The following is a 22,687-nucleotide window of genomic DNA, read 5'->3' as shown; positions in this document are numbered from 1 at the left end:
AAAAGTGTAAGAAGGGTTGCGTTCACATTAAGTCGGGTTTTTTCCTTTTCTTTCTGTGTCCTGAATTTAAAAAACACATTAATAAAGTTAAAAAAAGGATTTGTTTTTATTTTAGTCATTCCGCTTCGCCTCTGTCCTTCTAAGCCACCAGCGCCTTCGCCTTCTCTGCCGCAACTCTTGAGGCTGTTCGCTGCTTTTTGTGGTTCACAACCCCCTTCACAGCAGGCCGTCCTCTCGGCGAGCTTGATTTGTTCTCGTAGAGAAAAGGTATTGGATTCCGTCATTCCTCAGGGTCGGCACCTTGCTTAACCTTCTGCCGGTGGATCTCAGTAGCTTTCCTCTTATGCAATACCGGTTTGGCACTAGCTCCTTTCAATTCGGTTGCCATATGGCATATACCGTATATACCGACCTTACTTAGCTTCGGAGTTGCTGCAGTGACAGCCATGCATCGCGGAGTTCCGCAGTCTGACTTTCTGCCAGCTAAGTAAGGAGACAAAACTTCGATTCGGCCGCCCTCCTAGTCTCCAACTCCAACTAACTGCCTGACAAACTTGGTCCTCGGTAAGTTGACGGATCTTTCGTTCCACCTCCTCACTTGCCTGCAGCAAGCACCTCCACTACTGCTTTGCCTCTACATTCATATGGAGCGACCTGCTAAGGCCACTACACCGCAAAGTGTGTAATATTAAAAATAGTACTTACATTAAGTGCTGCTTATCTCTTAGCAGTAATACAGAAAGGCAGTCCCGGGGGAAGCCTTCTTCTACGCGGTTCGAAAGCCTTCTTCCAAGCTTCTTTTTAAGAGGCTTGGAAATCTACTTTCGAAGGGCTCGGAATTCTTATGTCAGCCAGCCCCTTTTTAAGTGGCTCGGAAGCCCCTTTTCAAATGGCTCGAAAACTTCCATTCGAGGGGCTCGGAGTTCTTCCTCCGAGAAACTTGGAGCCTAAGACCTGAAAGACCTCTTTCATGAGGCTCGAAAGTCTCCTTTTAAGAGGCTCGGAATTCTTTCAGCTAACCCTCACAAGCCCAGTTTCAGGAGGCTCGGAATCCCCCCTTTCAAGAGACTCGGAAGCCCACTTTCAAGATACTCGGAAGCCCCCTTTCAAGTGGCTATAACTTTCTTTCGGTTGGCTAGGAATTATTTTATGAAGCTTGGAAGCCTACTTTCAAATGGCTCAGTAACTCAATTTCAAGACGATCAATGCCTCCTTTCAAAAGGCTCGAAAGATCCCTTTCATGCAGCTCGGAAGCACCCTTTTGAGAAGCTGGGAAACCTCAACCTCGGGATTCTTCTTTCAGCCAGCCCCCTTTCAAGTGGTTCGGAAGCCTCTTTTCAAAAGAGTCGGAAGCCATCATTCAAGAGACTCAGATGCCTCTTTTAAGAGGGCCACAAGCCCTCTTTTCAAGAGGCTCGGAAGCCCACTTTCAAGTGACTCTAAAACCCAATCGAGGGGATCAGAATTCTTCTTTCAGGATGCTTGGAAGCCTACTTTCAAAAGGCTCAGCAACGTCATTTTAAGATGCCCAAAGCCACTTTTAAGTCATCGGACCGGATAGTCTGCACACCGTATCGAATGACAACGGCCAACGATGCATAAACTTCGCAGCCTCCCGCGGAATGGTAGTCCGAAGCACCTTCTTTCCCCGCAAAAATATCCACAAGACCACATGGAGATCACCTAACCAAGAAACGGAAAACCAAATCGACCACGTTCTAATCGACGGTAAATTATCCGACATCACGAATTGAAATCCGACCACTACACCTCGTTGCAGTACGCCTGCGCTCAAAACTCTCGACGGTGTACAACACGCGTCGAAGTCGGACGTCGCGGCTTAACATTGGGCGGCTACAAGACGGTAGACTAGCCCAAGAATACGCACAGCAGCTGGAAGTGGCACTCCCAACGGAAGAGCAGCTAGGCGCAGCATCTCTTGAGGATGGCTGGAGAGATATTCGAACCGCCATTGGTAACACCGTAACCGCTGCACTTGGCACGGTGCCCCCGGTTCAGAGAAACGACTGGTATGACGGCGAATATGAGCAGTTAGTGGAAGAGAAGAATGCAGCATGGGCAAGATTGCTGCAACACCGCACGAGGGCGAACGAGGCACAATATAAACGGGCGCGGAACAGACAAAACTCGATTTTCCGGAGGAAAAAGCGCCAGCAGGAAGATCGAGACTGTGAAGAAACGGAGCAACGCATATAACACACAAAAGTTCCATGAGAAGTTAAACCGTTCACGTAAGGGCACGTGCCACAGCCTGATATGTGTAAGGACATAAACGGAAACCTTCTTACGAACGAGCGTGAGGTGATCCAAAGGTGGCGGAAGCACTACGAAGAACACCTGAATGGCGATGTGGCAGACGAAGATGGCGGTATGGTGATGGACCTGGGAGAACGCGCGCAGGACATAATTTTACCGGCTCTGGATCCCTCAGGAAATCCAGGAGGAGATTGGCAGGCTGAAGAACAGCAAAGCCCCTGGGGTTGACCAACTACCAGGAGAGCTGTTTAAATACGGTGGTGAGGCACTGGCTAGAGCGCTGCACTGGGTCATTACCAAGATTTGGGAGGATGAAGTTTTGCCGCAGGAGTGGATGGAAGGTGTCGTGTGTCCCATCTAAAAAAAGGGGCGATAAGCTGGATTGTAGCAACTACCGCGCAATTGTAGCACCAATTGCAAGGGAGTTCGTGGGGCAGTACCAGGCGGGTTTTATGGGCGAATGCTCCACCATGGACCAGGCGTTCGCCATTCGCCAAGTACTGCACAAATGCCGCGAATACAACGTGCCCACACATCATCTATTCACTGACATCAAAGCCGCATATGATACAATCGATCGGGACCAGCTATGGCAGCTAATGCACGAACACGAATTTCCGGATAAACTGACACGTACTTGGGCTCACTGGTGACTGCCGAAAATGATACCAGCAGCGAAATTCGGAAACGCATAGTGGCTAGAAATCGTACGTACTTTGTACTCCGATCGAATAGAGTTCGTCGCCGTACCAAACTGACAATCTACAAAACGCTCATTAGACCGGTAGTCCTCTACGGAATCGAGACCTGGACGATGCTCGTGGAGGACCAACGCGCACTTGGAGTTTTCGAAAGTATGTACTCATAATATTTTACAATAATTTTTAAGCATCCAACTCACATTGTTGGTTAGGACAAAATTTAATATTATTCAAAACCGTATTATGCATTACGGACTCAGATTACACCATTTATCATAATAAATATCGTGTTAAATTGGAGAACGAAAATTGAATGCATGGGGATTGGCATCCAGTTATTCTTTATCATGATATTTATTATCATAAATGGCGTAATCTGAATAGGCTATTTAGGCATGTGCAACGGTATGCCCATATTAAGGGTCTAATTATTTATGCGCGTTCATTTCATTGTTGTCGCATAACGCATGTTTTAGTAAATCACTAGACCATATAGCTAAATAAATAATATCGCTATATTATTTACACTCTAGACGAGTGAACTGAAGCGGAACGCTCCGCCCATGCTCTTTACTATCACACTTTTCTATGAGATTTCCAGTTATTAAAAATGAAATATTTCAAAAGTCTATTGATCCTCACATTATACATATTTTATTATAATTTGTTGATTATAGTAATATTACCCAATAACTATTTTATTATATTGAAAAGTTGTACTTGTATTATACTTTAATTTTTGGTTTTCCCCAGATTAGTTTCTGCAATAAGCTTTATATCCAACATATTATGTTTGTTTCAATCATATGTATAGATATGAGATCATTATGATTCCAAAGTTAATATTTATGCATCAAGAAAAATGGACATTTTATGTCTGCCTAAAATTTCTTTCAAGCATTCTGGCGAGACAAGTTGAATTGATAGACGAAGTCCGTATGGTTGAAAACAACGTAATAATTATAGTTGCAAAATTCTATCGGAATCTTTATCAAATTATAACAATAATAGAAATGGAAAATCGTAGAACTGCATAAACTATTATTGTACGCATCTCGTAGTTAGTCATAGCATTTTCCATTTTCTTACCTTCGAGAAAGTTGAGGCTGCACTATCAAAGGGAGTCCACAGATTAAAAAATATTTTCCAATTTCCACCACCAAACAAACCAGAACTGGGAACAAAACCACTGATCACAAAGTTCCGTATCAAGAGTCCACTTTTAACAATCGTAATCACAAAAAACTAGCTGGAAATAAAATTATTTTTGGAAATGTTTTCACTAAAAATTTGGAGAGAAACTGCTTGAGAAATCTTTTGTCGATAATAACATCACCAACACGATGACACTGACACTGACATTTTACACGATCATTGCATACCCATAAGAATTGTATAACTTTTTACTCTTGTTAAACAAAGATCGATTATTCTGGATCAACATATGAAAAAGATTTAACATACTCCCCGCATAATTGTGAACTGAAGACACTATAAACAAAGACGGGAAATGTTCCAATTGGAATTCCAAATTTACTGTCAGTGCTATTCCAATCGAGCAGAAGACCTGTCATTCCAAAAAATCACGCAGAACATTTGGTAAGGGCTAATTTAACTTCCGCAAATAAACATGTTTAAATTATTGTTGTAATATTTTTGGATCAATGTAGCCTAATAAACCCCTACAAATGGTAGAAAATGACTCTCAACTTGTTTATATTGTATTTGCTATCTGATTTGCGTGGGTATAAGCGTTACTAATCATTTTTTTTTTAATTAAGAAAATCACTTACACCAATTTGAAAACTTTATGCAATATGAGCAGTGTTGCGCATTCAGGGTTGCCTGTCGAATTATTTGCTCAGGGATCAGATTTCGCGTCTTTGTATATAGTGTCTTTAGGGTGAACCATATACAAACCGCATCTGTTATAATTAAAGGGAATAAGTGTTGTCGTCAGGGGGAGACGATTAAGACTGTCATCCACGAACATACGTTTGTGTATACGTTTTGACAGTTTACCGATGGAAAACCGGAGATGCATTCCGAACACGAGAACGCGTGTTCGTGTTCAAAACGTTCTGAACACAGCACACGGCAGTCTTACTCTCGCAGGCTCGATTGTGAAGGTAGACATCAAGATAGCCGCCGGGTTGAAAGATAAAGAGAAATTTTCCGAACAAAACAAAACTACGTGCTTTTCGCCAAACGACAGCAGTGGTCGATTGTATCATTTATTCTGAGACAACCGGAGTCACTGAGTACATGGAGAGTGTTTATCATGATAAGTGCATACGGTTAGTAAGTTTTTCTTTGACTCTGTCGTGTTTAGTGACTTTTGCGATTACCTGAGAAGCAACCTGCAGGAAGCTGCGGAATTCTATATTTTCTCGAGATGCATAATAACTATAAATATTGAGTGGCTGTCTTATATACTGTTTCAACAGTATCTCAGATGGTGATTGGTGAACGGCCAAAGACCATATGGGTAATGGGCGGTTAAATATAATTTGACACGGTTGTTTCATAAGGGCCAATGTCGCAAACGTAAACAATGCCTTTTCCTGCAAATTCCTCAACAACTAGGACGGCTCCCAGCTAACAATCACTTGGAACTGGTGGCGCTCCGCTCCTTCTATCGAACGGAAGTGGAAAATGCCGCCAGAAGTCTCTAATCTTCCTGAAATCTGCAGAAGAAGTTAATGTTTACGTTTGCGACTTTCGCCCTTTTGAAACAACAATGTCGAATTAACATTTATTGTGCCTTGCAATGAAATGACAGTTTTGTAATCATTTTCCAAGGCTCTCAAAGAAGTGAAAAATCAAGTGAAAAATTGTCATTTGACTGCAATGCTTTTTAACTGCTATTCGATAATTGCAACAGTTTTGCGGTTATCGGACCGCTAAACTTCAAACTATTGACAAACTCAATGACAGCTGCATTGCGCTGCATATTTAAATGCACTTTTATTGCATCTGACGTCGATTGACTATTGTTTGACGTCTAAAATGCGTTGCAGTTATCGAACGGCATTCGTTAACTGAAAAGTAAACATTTTGCAGTTATCAAAATTTAATAATAAATATTTTTTATTTGTATCATAAATAATATCATAAATCGCTAATGTTTGTAAACTATATATATAATTAATATTCCATGGATAGAAACTGAATAATTTTAACGATTCCATGAATGGTTCTTTTCAATTCGGGTTCTTCTCAGGTTCTTCTAGCTCTTTCATATTAAATAAATTTAATCGACATTATTACACATGAGCGCTCAATGCTTTGACAACCGTTATGTCCGGGAAGACGTCGTCAGACAGTCACCGTTAGATTGTTTATGTTTTTGCAGTCGTGGTTTGTGATGATGGTGGAAGTTCTGAGTGATTAGTCACAGAACATCAGTTTTATACCCGAGTAGCTTGAAGAAGCTTCTTTTTTCCTATTCAAAAATGACCAGCAGTAATAGGCCTAAAAAAGTGGATTTCAAGAAAACTAGAAGGAAACCATTGACCGACACCAGCAAACAACAAAACTGGAAAACAATTGCGGTATCATTCACCGGCTTCACAATATTCGGAATTGTGGCTGCGATTACCTATCAAGGCTATTTGGAAACTAGGGTTTCGACACCGTTTAGCCAGAATAAAGTAAGTAACTGTCGTTACTAGGTAGTTTTCCATTTTCCGCACGGGCTACTTCTTCCTTCCTATTGGCATTACATACCCAACTGGGACATTGCCGCCTCGCTGCTTTGTGTTCATTCAGCAATTCCACAGTTATTAACCGCGAGGTTTCTAAGTCAAGTTACCATTTTTGCATTCGTATATCATGAGGCTAACACGATGATACCTTTTATGCCCTGGGAAGTCGAGACAATTTCCAAACCGAAATTGTCTAGACCGGCACCGGGAATCGAACCATGCCACCCTCAGCATGGTCTTGCTTTGTAGCCGCGCGTCTTACCACCAAGGCTAAGGAGGGCCCCAGGCCACTATTTCTACTAATTCCACACTTGTATGGATTTCATCAGATACGTATTTTGACCTCAACAGAGAGGTATTGCGGCTTGTATATCAACGAATACGTCTCACTAAAGCTGTATTTTCTTCAATGCCGCAACACTCCAAGTTAACTCTTATGAATATGTCATTGAGAATGAGACTTAATACCCTTTCCACATTTCTTTTAATGCATATATTAAAGTTTAAAATTTAGTTTTTAATTTTGTTGCTCCAAATGTATTATTATTTTCCTAATAGCTTCCTTGCCCTGATATAAAGTGTAAACCAACATGATATCGTAGCATCATGGATACGCACAAATTAGTTAGGTGTTACAACAGCCTAGATCATTGTATGAGAGTAGCATCATTTCCATCCGTTACCATCGTTTTTTTTTTGCTTATTATCTAATACATGCATTCATCTCTTAGACTAGGTGTTCCGTGTTTTCTTAACACTATCATCCTTATTTGCTATGTTACATTTTTAGTTATTATTAATACATTTAAATTGCCTCTGGCAGTTAGGATATTTCCTCTGGTTGAATTGAACCATGTAGGAATTACAATGTTTTCACTTAAACTAAACTCAACCTAACTTATACTAAGGGTACAAGAAGCTAATCGTTGCAATAGAAGATTGCAATGTCTCAATATTAGAAATTCTATACTGCCGTGAATCGCATATCTGTCCCATCTTTGCTGGGTTTCCTATTCATATAGGACAAATATGCGATTCACGGCAGTATACCACGGAGGCAACAGAATCATTTTAAAAATTTTATTTTGAATTCTCTGAAGTGCCTTCTTTCTGGTATTGTAGCAACTAGTCCATATTGGCATAGCATACAACATGGCAGGTCTAAAAATTTGTTTATAAATCAAAAGTTTGTTCTTAAGACAAAGTTTTGATTTTCTGTTTATAAGTGGATATAGATTCTTAATATATTTGTTACATTTGGCTTGAAGGCCTTCAATGTGATTTTTTAAAGTTAATTTTTGGTCTAGCAGAAGTCCTAAATATTGGCTTCGCTAGACCAATTAATTGGAACCCCATTCATAGTGACAATATGTCTGCTAGAATTTTACACAAGAAGCTCTCAGCTTATGTAGGAAAATTATAGGCTGAGTTTTGGAAGCATTCGGGGAAATTTTCCATTTTCGCAAATAAGTGGAGAAAGTATTCAAACTTTTTTGCAATCTACTACAAATGACACGAAGGCTTCGCCCTTTGGCAGAAAGGCCCGTGTCATCTGCAAACAAAGATTTTTGACACCCAAAAATAGGTAAGTCAAAAGTAAAAACTCCAGTCGAATATCCTTCAGATTTGTTGAGGCGAATTAAATTCGTAACTCTTTAATAACTGATGGGTGGTTGAATGCCCATGGCGAAAACCAAATTGCTCATCAGCAAACATAGAATTGTCATTAATATGAACCATCATTCTATTTAAAATAATCTTCTCAAACAGTTTGCTTATTGAAGAAAGCAAACTGATTGGGCGATAACAAGAAGCCTCAGCTGGGTTTTTGTTCGGCTTCAAAATTGGAACAACTTTGGCGTTTTTCCATTTATCTGGAAAATATGTCAATTGAAAACATTTGTTAAATAAATTAACCAAAAGCATAAAGAGCTCTCAGGAAGTTTTTTGATAAGTGTGTAGAAAATACCATCACCACCCGGTGCTTTCATATTTTTAAATTTTTTAGTAATAGATCTCACTTCATCCTAATTAGTTCCCAATGATTGAGAATGTCTTCGAAGCTCCGTGTAACCTGATCCTCTATTGGACTAGTGAGACGTAGACTAAAATTATGGGCACTCTCGAACTGCTGAGCAAGTTTTTGAGCCTTTTCGCCATTTGCTAATAAAATTTTATTTAAAGAGGTTTAAGCCCTGGAATTGGCTTTTGAGTTTTTTTTTTAAGAATTTTCGTTAATTTCCAAAAGGGTTTCAAGCTGGGATCCAATTTCGAGACATTATTCTCAAAGTTGGTATTTCTCAGAATAGTGGAATGTTTTTTAATTTAATTTTACATATCTCGCCAAATAACTTTCAACGCGGGATCGCGAGTTCGTCGAAGATCGTCGTCAATAATAATGAAGTTGAATTTATTTTCACATTTAGGAATTGCAATGCCTCTGGCTTCGACAATTAAATTTGTCAAAGATACGAGAGCATGATCAATATCACTTTTGGTATGGAGAGGAATATCAACATCAAAATTCCTATCGATATAAGTTTTATATAAATCCCAATCAGCTCTATGATAATTGAAAGTAGAGCTGATTGGATTATAAATGGCTTCTTGTGATGATGATGATGATGCTGATGGTCCCGCCACATACCCCTACAAAGGTTTGAGCTAGACGATTTATCTTTAAGATAATTAATTGAATTTAATTTTTCAACAATTTAATCAGATTTGCAAAACAAAACAAAAACGATCTGATTACCATCACAGATATAAATTTCATAACTTTCCATTACTATCCAGCAAAAATAATAAATGTAAAAACTGTTTATTTCATCTACAGATTCTCATAAGTATCAGTAGTGATGCTTCGAGTTCATAAAAATGCAAAACTTGTGATACCTCTCGCACAGATTTCAAAAGTTCCACCAAGAATCGCGTTTCATGTTATTACAAGTAACGTTAGCCACTCGAAAGCATCAATAATAATCTAATAAACTATGTCGTTGTCAACAAAATCAAAACTTGTGTTACCGCTCCGTCGATATCAAAAGTTTCGGTATCAACCGCGGAAACCAAACTCTACTAGATAGCCTATTACTAATCCGCAGAATCATTGAAACAGCTGAAAAAGCGCAAGTCTGTACATAAATTTAAAAATCATTCATATCTGCTTTACGCGCGCGAGACTCAAACTTTTGTAGACTACACAAGAAAAAGGTCAAATTACAATTACGTCAATAAATATAAAATCCATCATCATCATCAAAGTGAGATTTCAAATATCACAGGAAGGTGATCAGAGTCAAAGTCAGCATGAGTTACCAATTGGCCACTCAGCCACCACTTGAATCCGTTAAAACTAAATCAATTGTAGAAGGATTACGCTTGGAAGAAAAACAAGTTGGTTGATTGGGATATTGAATAGTATAATATCTCGCAGAACAATCTTCAAATAAAATTTTACCATTGGAATTACTTTGTACATTATTCCATGAACGGTGTTTGGCATTGATCAGCTCTCAACAAATTTCTTTGCTGCCCATTGCACTGGAAAGGCAAGTAGGCAGCAATAAAAGAAAATATTGTCCAAAATTTCTCGCTTAACTTTTCAAAAGGCCCTAAGTAACATTTTTTTCATGAATTAATTTGAATAGCGCAATCAACAGAACAACATGAATGCTATAGATTTGTTTCAACAGAAACTCCCAAAGTTTCGAAAACTTCAAACGAAGAATATAATTTATGTTTGATACATCTATTAATGACAATGGCGACTCCACCACAGGCGCTGTCAAGACGATCATTTCGGTTTTGATGAAAATACCAGGTTTTAAATATGTTTCCGTTATAACGGCAATGTGCACATTATGAACTGACAGGAAGTTGAATAATTCATCTTCCTTACCCTTTAAGAGTGGGGATTCCAATTTAAAATTTTCAAAGAATTATTTGGATCCATTAAAACGAAGTCAAATAACAATTCTTTGAGAAAATTTGATACCAACCTGAACAGCTTCAGTTTTGGTATTTGCTTTGAACATTGCATCAATCATGTGATGCAATTGTTCATTTAGAAAATCAAAGTCAGAAACAGACATGCTACTTGAGTCTTCAGAACGAACGTTATTTCCCGTTGAAGAATGGGTATGAAAGTCATTCATCGTCGGTAAATTTTCAGAAATTTAATTTTGTCTGCCTGCAGCGATCCTTGCATACGTGAGCGTGTTTGAAAAATTAGAATTCGACGAACTGCTCGTTACCCGGTGAGGGATAGGAGCAAAATTTGTTCGTTGATTGTAGTGGGTATGAATTGCTCGACCGGCAAATAATTGCGGATTTTGAGCGTATGAAATATGTTTACCCGTCGAATCTGAGATCCTATTGGAATTTCCCGTCATCAATTTTGCACGGGAATTCAAAACTTTTTTGCGTGAAGGGCATTCCCAGAAATTGGATTTATGATTGCCTCCACAATTGGCACATTTAAATTTATTGGAATCTTCTCTCACAGGACAGGCGTCCTTGGCGTGAGAGGTTTCCCCACAAATCATGCATTTAGCATCCATGTGATAATGTTTAGTTCCGTGACCCCACTTTTGGCACTGGGTGGGGTTTTGGAAATTTCCCCCAGGCCTGCGGAAATGTTCCCATGTAACACAGACGGGGCTACCCCGTTTGGCATAAAATCATTTGGCATAAAGCCGTTTGGCATAATGGTCATTTGGCATAATAGTCGTTTGGCGCAATGAAAATGATCTTATTTTCGATATTCATATTCTTCACGCAACTTAAAGCTGGACTTCAACATAGACTTCTTGATATTGACAATAAAGAAGGCGCATGCTTTCAAAAAAGGCATAATCAACTCTTTTGCATTATTCCGAGCAATCGCGTAATATGAAAGAAAGGATGATCTCCCTTTTTGCATTGCACCGAGCAAATGCTCCCTTCAAAGGAAGGCATCATCAACTGTTTTGGATTATCCTGAGCAATCGCGTATATTAAAAGAAGGAATCATCCCCCTTTTGCATTGCTCCAAACAAACGCGTGCTTTAAAAGAAGGCATCATCAACTCTTTTCATCATCCTGAGCAATCGCGTAATATAAAAAAGGAATTATCTCTTATTTCGCATTGCTTCAAGCAAACGCGTGCTTTAAAAGAAGGCATCATCAACACTTTCGCATTATCCCGAGCAATCGCGTAATATAAAAGAAAGGATGACCTCCCTTTTTGCATTGCACCGAGCAAATGCGAGCTTTAAAAGAAGGCAGCATCAATTTTTTTTTGCATTATCGCGAACAATCGCGTAATTTAAAAGAAGGAATGATCTTCTTTTTTGCATTGCTCCGAACAAGGAATGATCTTCCCTTTTGCATTGCTCCGAACAAACGTGTGCTTTAAAAGAAGGCATCATCAGCTCTTTTTCATTATCCCGAGCTATTGCGCAACTTAAAAGAAGGAGTATCCTCCCATTTCGCATTGCACCGAGCCAACGCGTGATATAAAAGAAAGGCCATGTCACGTGTTTCGTCTATCTCGAGCAACCGTTTGATTAAAAAAAATGATGCGAACAAAAAACCAATTGCCTTTACTTACATTTTTTGGGAAATAATACGTTCTGAGGAATGGTCTCCTCGGAATTAGTAAATATATTCTGGGAAAAAGATTCAAATGGTACGGTTTTCGACAGACAATTTTCTGGGAAATTGTAAAGAACCTAAATCTTTATTAAGAACATCAATTATTAAAGTGTAGTCATCTAAACTGAAAGAACAGCCTATGTGCAAATGAAGGGAAAAATCATATTGTAATTATAACTTACATAAATGCCAATTACAACTTTTCTGAAAGAATTGTAATTTTTCTAAGGGCCAATTTCTTCACCTCCGCTTAACTGTTAAGCGATGCTTACCCATACGTTTAAACCTGGTGTAGCGCCTAAGCCAAAGTGAAGAAATCGACCCTAAGTATACATCTATTGTTTTTAATCAATTATGCCAAACAACCATTATGCCAAACGGCTATTATGCCAAACGACTTTGTGCCAAACGGCGTACCCCCAACACAGACATGGGACAGACAGGCCTTTTCCAAACTTTTCATATTATTTAGTTAATTTTTGTTGAAGTGAACTAAATAAAATTCTTTAGAAATATACCTCTGGGAAGTACCAGAGCGAGATTTCTTTTTCATCTTAATTACTTGGACTGGTGAAAATCCAAGCAATTGAGAAATTTCAATTTTAATCTCATCCAGTGATTTATCATCACTGGGGAGACCTTTCAAGACGACTTTGAACAATCGCTCAGTTTTGTCGTCGTATGTGAAGAATTTATGGCGCTTCTCAGTTAAATACTGAAGAAGACGTTTGCGATCGTCAAAGGTTCCCGGCAAAACGCGTCAGTCACCCTTCCTAGCAATCTAAAATGAAACTTTGATCCCCTGAAGGTTACTCAAAATCTCATTCCTAAAGCCAGAAAACTCGGCAACAGATACCACAATTGGCGGAATCCTTTGCTCTTTCGCATGATTCGAATCACCTGGGCAAGAGGTAGATTCAATTTGCTCAATTTCATCATTAATCAAATCGAACTGATTGCTCAGTTCGATTGGAGAAGAATTATTTCCGATATTAGAGTTAGAAGGAATATCTGAATTCTCCAGCTTCCTTCTATTTTTTCCGCGCTTGGGCAGGACGGTCTTGAAACCTTGTTTCTTTGAAGGAAGCGGAGAATTCAGAGACTCCCCCTTCCTCTTGTTTTTGTTAATACTCATTGCTGAGCGTGGAGACGTGACCTTCTAAGAGGTTTTTTCCCAGAACGGTGTCCCTGCAGGATTACCACCGCTTGTCGGAATTTTACTTCCGCAAACGGGTCCAACGTAAAATGAAGGCAGGGGTCCTTGCAAAGATCGTAACGGGATCAGTGGGTACAAATAGCGCTGAGAAGCACTGTTGAAATTAAAATAGCTTCGGGAGTATTGAAAACTTCCTTCAGCAAAGAGAGAAAATAGAACCGCACAGCACGAAAGCACGATGCGGTCTGACCGTTACCATCGGTCATGATTGGGTACTAATCACTATAATGATGGAAAGCATTCTCTAACAGTTGAGCTCTCTCCTGGCCATGCTACGGAAGGGATAAATTTTGGCTGTTACGCCCTTTTCAAATGTTGGTCTAGGTTTGTCTGTGGTTACACCTGGCTCGCTGTGCACCTCACCTTCTCGTACTCGTCGGATTGCTATCAAGAACCATTTGTCCGACATTCTAACTACGTGCCCAGCTCATTGCAGTCGTTTGATTTTCGCGGGCTTGCTATCACATATTTATTCTGCCGTATTATAGATCAAATTAAATTCAGCTTTCCAATTCCCATTTATTTTTAGTTGGTGTCCAATGATGTCGATAGTAGCATGTTATGGGGATCATACCGCCCGGGTGTGTATTTTGGACTAAAGTCAAGAGAAGAGCACCCACTATTGACCGGCTTGATGTGGTATCTTCCAAATCAACTTAGATCCTTGTCAGACATCAGGTTAGTAGATATAAATATTTCATCCAAATTTGTCCTAGTAATTTTCAACTCAATTGTGGTTTCTGATAAACCAATAAAAATTAATGCGCAAATTTATGTTTCCCGTCAAAATGTCTTTTTATTTTATTGTCTTGATCGATTCTATCTCTTGTTCAAAGTCTCAAAGAACACAATGTCATATTGTTGACGCCTTTTATTATTTAAAATTTCAATACAAAAACATTAACTGTTTCAATTGACCTTCAATTCACGGGCTGAACAATTTACATGATAATGGACCAAAATCAAATGAATATCACGGATTAATGCACTTTTTCAATTTTCGTTACCAAATTGAATTAATTTCATCATTCGAGCTTATTAGTTATTATCAAAGATAGATTTTTTTAAATTATTTTTGAAAATCCAATATCTTCTTTCTAGACATTTTTGTGAAATCGGTGACAATTTGAAAAAGTACGGCTGGACCCACCACGATGGACGAAACTTCGGAATTCAAGAAATTGAAGATGGATCACTTTCACTAGAAACTTCCTTTGTAAAATCCGATGGAGAACAGCAGTCCGCTTGGGCGGCTAGAATCGATGTTAAGCAGAAGAATCCAACACAAACCAAGACCACTGTGTCGCTTATTTGGTACGCCGCTTTTGAATCGATTGACGATGGATTTCTGAATGTTTCCACGGCGGGTGATTATCCGCAAATAGACGTCGCATCGTTTTCGTTAGGTGGAATGAAAATCAAGCTGTTCAATAATGGTAGGTTATGAAGTAACCATGTTCCTTTCTTGTAGACATTTTTAAAAACATATTGTTTTTTCAGATGTGGGCGTAACCACTGAAGTGTCTACAGCATGCACCTTTTCCAATAGTATCGATAAAGTGAAGGAAGCAATTGTCGAAACATTTGCTTACAAAAAAGATGGGCACAGCATCAAATACTATTTAAATAACAAAGCTGATCAGGTAAATAAAACCTTTTAAAGTATATAACATTATAATATAATATAATCAACGGTATAGCCTATTCAGACTACGGCTTTATTAATGTCAAAGTGCATGCATATAATATTTATTGGGAATAATCTATAGGGAAGGACGGGAAAAAATGAGCACCCTAAGGATGATACCTTCTTAGCAAGTGTTTTTCTATATTACAATACGACAGTTAATTTTTGTTGCATCTTATATAACATCTAGACTAAAACGCGAATTTCAAAAAGAATGATAATCCCTATAAATGTGACAATTAAAACTCTGTTTTGGATTGGTTCAAATATACTGCGAGGCAAGAAGGGCCGCCTTCTAAAAATCATTTTTTCCAACTGAAACGTATTAGAGCACCAATATTGACATAAAAGAATAGCTTTCAAGGCGCATTGACCATACGAAACCAAAAAATCCCATCAAATTTACATTGATTTCAAAATTTTACTAAATTTTAAAATGTACGTACAGATTCAGCGATAGTAAATTATGATTGTAAATTGTGCAAAAGAGTTGTAGTATTTTGGGTATTATTTGATTGTTTTAAATTTGGGTTCTCATCTTGCCCCATTTGAGATAAATTATTCAAATCAAGCACATTACACTGAACATATTTTAAATGGTCCTGAACGTTGAGCGCCCTCAGGTCCTCTTCAACTGCAAAAAGCCATCGTGTACGCGGCCTTCCACAAGGCCTTACGGCTTCTTACGGGCTCTCTACTAAACATTATCTTCGCTTGACGCTATTCAGGCATACGAACAACGTGTCCAGCCCACCGTAGTCTGCCGTGTTGTATAGGCTTAACAATATCCAGCCCTTTATACACCTGGTATTATTCGTGATTTATGCGACGCCGCCAGCGCCAGATACCGTTCTCTTTTGTTTTTATTTCTTTATTAAGGTGTATACCGTTCTCTTGCTTACCGCCGAGTATTGCCCGCAGCACCCAAACACTCCGAAAGCTCCCCGATCAGCCTTTCACTGAATCGTACGCCGCCTTGAAATCAATAAGCAGATGATGTGTCTGTAAGTTGTACTCCCGGCATTTATCAAGAAATTGTTTCAGGGTAAACATTTTATCGGTCATTGATAGGCTCTCACGAAAACCTGGCTGGTATTCGCCGACGAAGGACTCTTCAGGCGGTCTCAATCTGTTGAACAGAATACGGGACATAATTTTGTACGTCGAATTAAGCAGAGTTATTCCTCGATAATTAGCGCACTCTAGTTTGAGCCCTTTCTTTGGAGCGACCATATAGTTATTTAATATGAAGATACTCTTTATCAAGAGCTCTAGGGCTCTCCTTAGCCGTGCGGTAAGACGCGCGGCTACAAAGCAAGACCATGCTGAGGGTGGCTGGGTTCGATTCCCGGTGCCGGTCTAGACAATTTTCGGATTGGAAATTGTCTCGACTTCCCTGGGCATAAAAGTATCATCGTGTTAGCCTCATGATATACGAATGCAAAAACGGTAACTTGGCTTAGAAACCTCGCAGTTAATAACTGTGGAAGTGCTTAATGAACACTAAGCTGTGAGGCGGCTCTGTCCCTAGTGTGGGGATGTAATGCCAACAAGAAGAAGAAGAAGATGCTCTTTATCAAGCGATAAAGCTTGTAATCTGAACAGGCTGTTAAATGTATAGAACGTGGAATCTGTAATAAGGCCCACTATCCCGGTATATTGGCAATATTTTAGAGTTTACTATGCTTTAGTAGTGCCTTATATCAGCGGTTCTCAACGTTTTTCTTGTGAGGTACCCCTTCAAACTTTTGTATTAATTGAGGTACCCCTTCTTGAAAGTAGGCTTCAAGTCTCTTGAAAGAATAATTCCGAGCCTCTTGAATACTTCCGAGCCTCTTGAAAGGAGCTTCTGAATCTCTTGAAAGTAGGATTTCGCAGCTCTTGATGAGAGGCTTCTTAGCCTCTTGTAGAGAGGCTTACGAGTCTCTTGAATGGCGGCTTTTGAGTCACTTAAAAGGAGGCTTTCTTTGCATCTTGAAAGGATGCTTCTGAGCCTATTTAAAGAAGAATTCCGAGCTTCTTGAAGGGAGGCTTCCGAGGTTCTTGAAAGAAGGCTTTCAAGCTTTATGAAATGAGCTTTCCAAGCATTTTGAAAGAAGGCTTCTGTTCCTCTTAAAAGGAGGCTTCTGAGCCTCGTGAAAAAAGCTTCTGAATCTCTTGAAAATATGCTTCCGCATATCTTGATAAAAGGCTTCTGAGCTTCTTGTAGAGAGGCTTTCGAGCAACTTGAACGGTGGCTTTTGAGCTACTTAAAAGAAGGCTTTAAAGAAAATCTTTAAAGGGTGCTTCTGAACCTCCGAAAGTATGCTTTCAACCCTCTTGGAAGAAGCCGAGCCTCTTGAAGGGAGGCTTCCGATTCACTTGAAAGTAGGTTTTCGAGACTCTTAAAAAGACCCTTCCTAGCTTTTTGAAAAAAGGCTTTCTGCCCTATCGAAAGGAGGCTTCCGAGCCTCTTGAAATAGAGGCTTCCGAGCCTCTTGAAAGGAGGCTTCTGAGCCTCTTGAAACGAGGCTTTCGAGCCTCTTGAAAGGAGGCTTCCGAGCTTCTTGAAAGGAGGCTTCCGAGCCTCTTGAAATAGAGGCTTCCGAGCCTCTTGAAATAGAGGCTTCCGAGCTTCTTGAAATAGAAGCTTCCGAGCCTCTTGAAAGGAGGCTTTCGAGCCTCTTGAAATAGAGGCTTCCGAGCCTCTTGAAATAGAGGCTTCCGAGCCTCTTGGAATAGAGGCTTCCGAGCCTCTTGAAATAGAGGCTCTGAGCCTCTTGAAATAGAAGCTTCCGGGCCTCTTGAAATAGAGGCTTCCGAGCCTCTTGAAATAGAGGCTTCCGAGCCTCTTGAAATAGAGGCTTCCGAGCCTCTTGAAATAGAGGCTTCCGAGCCTCTTGAAATAGAGGCTTCCGAGCCTCTTGAAATAGAGGCTTCCGAGCCTCTTGAAATAGAGGCTTCCGAGCCTCTTGAAATAGAGGCTTCCGAGCCTCTTGAAATAGAGGCTTCCGAGCCTCTTGAAATAGAGGCTTCCGAGCCTCTTGAAATAGAGACTTCCGAGCCTCTTGAAATAAAGGCTTCCTAGCCTCTTGAAATAGAGGCTCTGAGCCTCTTGAAATAGAGGCTTCCGAGCCTCTTGAAATAGAGGCTTCCGAGCCTCTTGAAATAGAGGCTTCCGAGCCTCTTGAAATAGAGGCTTCCGAGCCTCTTGAAATAGAGGCTTTCGAGCCTCTTGAAATAGAGGCTTCCGAGCCTCTTGAAATAGAGGCTTCCGAGCCTCTTGAAATAGAGGCTTCCGAGCCTCTTGAAATAGAGGCTTCCGAGCCTCTTGAAATAGAGGCTTCCGAGCCTCTTGAAATAGAGGCTTCCGAGCCTCTTGAAATAGAGGCTTCCGAGCCTCTTGAAATAGAGGCTTCCGAGCCTCTTGAAATAGAGGCTTCCGAGCCTCTTGAAATAGAGGCTTCCGAGCCTCTTGAAAGGAGGCTTCCGAGCCTCTTGAAAGGAGGCTTCCGAGCCTCTTGAAAGGAGGCTTCCGAGCCTCTTGAAAGGAGGCTTCCGAGCCTCTTGAAAGGAGGCTTCCCAGCCTCTTAAAGGAGGCTGAGGCCTCTTGAAAGGAGGCCTCCCCGCCTCTTGAAAGGAGGCTTCCGAGCCTCTTGAAAGGAGGCTTCCGAGCTTTTTGAAAGGAGGCTGCCGACACTCTCAAAACGAGGCATCCGGGCCTCTTGAAAGGAGGCTTCCGAGCCTCTTGAAAGGAGGCTTCCGAGCTTTTTGAAAGGAGGCTTCCGACACTCTCAAAACGAGGCATCCGGGCCTCTTACAAGGAGACACAGGTCTCTTGAAAGGAAGCTTTCGAACCTTTCGAAAGAAGGCTTCTGAACATCTATAAAGAAGGCATTCGTGCTGCTCTGAAGACGGCTTCCGTTAACTGTAGAAAGATGCTTCTAAACCTCTTGCAACGAAGCAACTGAACTTTTCTGAAAAAAAGCCTCACAATTATCAAAACTTTATCAATAAGCTCCGATTAGAATTGTAATACGTCCGCCATTATGCATTTTTATCCGAGGTACCCCCTAGGGCCAGCGAAGGTACCCCCAGGGGTACATGTACCCCAGGTTGAGAACCGCTGCCTTATATAAATGTAAAAATATATTGTTATTGATAATGACAACATTGATCTTTGATCTTCTCTTCTATATACATAAAAATGAATTTCTGTCTGTCTGTGCCTTATAGACTCGGAAACTACTGAACCGATCGACGTGAAAATTTGTATGTAGAGGTTTTTGAGGCCAGGGAAGGTTCTTGAGTTGGTTCGAGACCCCTCCCGCTTTGGAAAGGGGGCTCCCATACAAATGAAACACCAATTTCTTCATAACTCGAGATCTAATCAGAAAATAAATTAATTTTAGGCGAAACGAAGTTCGTCAGGTCTGCTAGTAATAAATAAATATGCGCAACTGTTTGATCCATAATTCTAAATTTTCGCCTTTCTTTCCTTATTGCAGGCTTCCTGTAATCTAGCTGCAATCATGGTAACATTCCAAGCTCCCGGCTCATTTTTCATCACATTGGATGGTACAACAAAGCCCGCAATTGATGCGGGAATTACTTCTAAACAGGATTTCCAAAAAAACCTCAACGTTCACAAGCAAAAATTTACCGAAAAGTTTAATTCCATCTTCAAATTGGACGCAAAGGGTTTTACCCTCGGAGAAGTTGCTTTTGCCAAATCAATTATGAGCAACTTGATCGGAGGAATTGGTTATTTCTACGGTTCCTCCAAGGTCCAAAGCGAATATAACGAACACCCAATAAACTACTGGAAGGCACCACTTTATACGGCTGTTCCGTCGAGATCGTTCTTTCCCAGAGGATTCTTGTGGGATGAAGGGTTTCATGGTTTGCTAGTTTCCACATGGGATGTAGACATAGCTTTGGAGATAATGCTGCACTGGTTCGATCTCATGAACCTTGACGGGTGGATACCTCGGGAGCAAATTTTAGGTAGCGAAGCATTGGCAAAGGTGCCGGCGGAATTTGTGGTGCAGCGGAGCTCAAATGCGAATCCTCCTACATTTTTCCTAACGCTCAGATACCTTCTGAACAACTATAGAGATCAGCTCAAAGAGCCAAAGCGCCTTGAAAGTCTTAAGAAAATGTTCCCACGCCTACAGACATGGTATTCTTGGTTCAATAAAACACAGCATGGAGAAATACCCGGCAGTTACCGATGGAGAGGAAGAGCGATCACTCTGGAAGAAATCAACCCCAAGACACTGACATCAGGTTTAGATGACTATCCCAGAGCATCACATCCCGACAACCAAGAAAGGCACGTTGATTTATTGTGTTGGATGCAGTTAGCATCGCATGTGATGAGCGATTTGGCAAAATATCTAGACAGAGATGATACGAAATATTCTGAAACGTACAAATATTTGTCTAATGTCGAGCGCTTGAATGCGCTCCATTTATCGCCTAGAACAAACACATTTGCTGACTTTGGACTACACACCGATGAAGTCAGCCTGCGTTTAGTTGAGAGTCAAAATGAAAGAAAGTGGATACGTGACGTCGCAAAAGATCCAAAATACCAATTAGTGGATAATGTCTTTGGGTATATCAGTCTCTTCCCATTCTTATTAAAATTACTTCCTGTCGACTCGTTGTCGCTAAAAACTACTTTGAATAATATAAGGAATCCAGAAATCTTGTGGACTGATTATGGAATAAGGTCGTTATCGAAAACATCTACCTTGTACATGGAGCGCAATACAGAGCATGACCCGCCATATTGGAGAGGACAAATTTGGATGAATATCAACTATTTAATATTGGGAGCGCTCAACCATTATAAAAATGAAGCAGGGCCAAACAAGGATTTGGCTCAGGAGATTTACACAGAGCTGCGGAAGAACCTCATTGACAACCTGTATAAACAATTCCAAAGAACTGGCTATGTGTGGGAAAACTATAATGACCAAACAGGCGAGGGCAAGGGTTGTTATCCCTTCACTGGATGGAGCGCACTAATTGTGATGATTATGGCTGAAATATATTAGAAGCGCTGTTAAAATATCACGTTATGTGTTTTGAATCGTTTTTATGATTGACCTTTGCTGAAAGAAAAAATCCTGATTAATCCACCAACGACGGTTTTAGTGCTGAGAAATGTAGCAATAAGGGCATGGAATTGCTGTTGCTTCAAAGTCATTTACAATTTGAAATTCTCGCTTAGCTTTTCAAAAGGACCTAAGTAACATTTTTTGCATGTATTAATTTGAATACTGCAATCAATAGCTTTCATGTTGTTCTGTTGATTGCGCTATTCAACTTTTTTTTTTTTTTTTGTGTCTTTATTAAGGAGACTTTCAGCCCGAGGCTGGCTCGTCTCCGAGACGCTATTCAAATTAATTCATGAAAAAAATGTTATTTAGGTCCTTTTGAAAAGTTAAACGAGAATTGTTGATTAGCATGTAGCGCCTATAAAGGATCCTAGAACTTTGTTTACCAGATCCATGTAATTGCACATGCATAACATTGAATTAATAAGGGGTTACACCATGTAATGATCACTCTATCATTCGTTAGCGGTGTAATCAGTGTTTTATAGCGTTGACAGTTTGTTCAGTCGAAAGAACAATAAATGCCCATTCAAGCTTGAGCCGTTAGTTTAGAAGGAGGCAAACTCAGCGTTGTAATTGATTATTTTACATTTCGAGAAGTAGTCCAATAAATCTTTAATCGGTTAGTTTCAAGTCTGCGCTTAAAACAGTCAGTGGCAACGAGGAAAATTGGTGTACAATTACGTATTGAATCCCAGATAAACTAGCTCAAACGATTTACAATGTTATGAAAACTCATATGTGAATATGTACGTTATGTGGAAGATATTCGAGTCCCATCGAAGGGAAAGTGGTTACCTCCAATACATTTTCCAAATCAATATCTTCCACATAACGTACATATTCACATATGAGTTTTCATAACATTGTAAATTAACGTCCAAGTCGGGTGGTTTAATCCCCGGAAATAGGCAATTACCTTTGATTGAACTGAACTTGAGTTGCGTGCTCTTGCCTACGCAATGCGGTCGGGTCTGAGCTTGACGACCGACTGGCAAATAGCTTACACAACCTCACTTGATCAGTACCGTTGCTGATGAAGAATATGTATAGCCGCCAGACATTCTAAATACTCACGCTCCTCTAATGTGGACGTGTACAATACACATGTGGAAGTATTGGCTTGATAAATGGATTGCGAGTGATTTGACTATGCGTCCAATTTGGGAATCTCGAGCTCGTTCAGTAGCCGCTAGGTTGCGAAGGCCGACGGAGGTCCTTCGTAGCTTAGTTGGTTAAAGCACCAGTCTAGCGTACTGTAGGGTCATGGGTTCGAGTCCCATCGAAGGGAAAGTGGTTACCTCCAATACATTTTCCAAATCAATATCTTCCACATAACGTACATATTCACATAT

General features: G+C 40.2%; 2 protein-coding genes across 2 annotated transcripts in view; one reads left to right on the top strand and one right to left on the bottom strand.

Annotated features, from left to right (window-relative positions):
• Positions 1–4,320, bottom strand: part of LOC134211644 (kinesin light chain) — a 29,192-nt gene extending 24,872 nt beyond the window's left edge. The window contains exon 1 of the mRNA XM_062688730.1: positions 4,068–4,320. The gene's annotated coding sequence lies outside the window, so the exon portion shown is untranslated. The remainder of the gene's footprint in view (positions 1–4,067) is intronic.
• Positions 4,321–6,309: 1,989 nt separating this feature from the next.
• LOC134211643 (uncharacterized) lies at positions 6,310–21,288 on the top strand. The gene is made up of 5 exons (XM_062688727.1): positions 6,310–6,631; positions 14,068–14,216; positions 14,640–14,974; positions 15,039–15,181; positions 19,713–21,288. Exons 1-5 carry the CDS (start codon positions 6,434–6,436, stop codon positions 21,267–21,269), a joined length of 2,382 nt encoding a protein of 793 aa, XP_062544711.1. The 5' UTR covers positions 6,310–6,433; the 3' UTR covers positions 21,270–21,288.
• The last annotated feature ends 1,399 nt before the right edge of the window (positions 21,289–22,687 follow it).

Source organism: Armigeres subalbatus, chromosome 2 (assembly GCF_024139115.2).
Source record: "Armigeres subalbatus isolate Guangzhou_Male chromosome 2, GZ_Asu_2, whole genome shotgun sequence".
In the NCBI taxonomy this organism is placed as follows: Eukaryota; Metazoa; Arthropoda; class Insecta; order Diptera; family Culicidae; genus Armigeres; species Armigeres subalbatus.
This window is presented reverse-complemented; position numbering and strand designations above follow the sequence as displayed.

Coding starts and splice junctions, on each gene's coding strand:
- LOC134211643 (XM_062688727.1), top strand. CDS start 6,434: ATGACCAGCAGTAATAGGCCTAAAAAAGTGGATTTCAAGAAAACTAGA. Junction 14,217..14,639: donor AGATCCTTGTCAGACATCAG/GTTAGTAGATAT, acceptor TCTTCTTTCTAG/ACATTTTTGTGAAATCGGTG. Junction 14,975..15,038: donor AATCAAGCTGTTCAATAATG/GTAGGTTATGAA, acceptor TTGTTTTTTCAG/ATGTGGGCGTAACCACTGAA.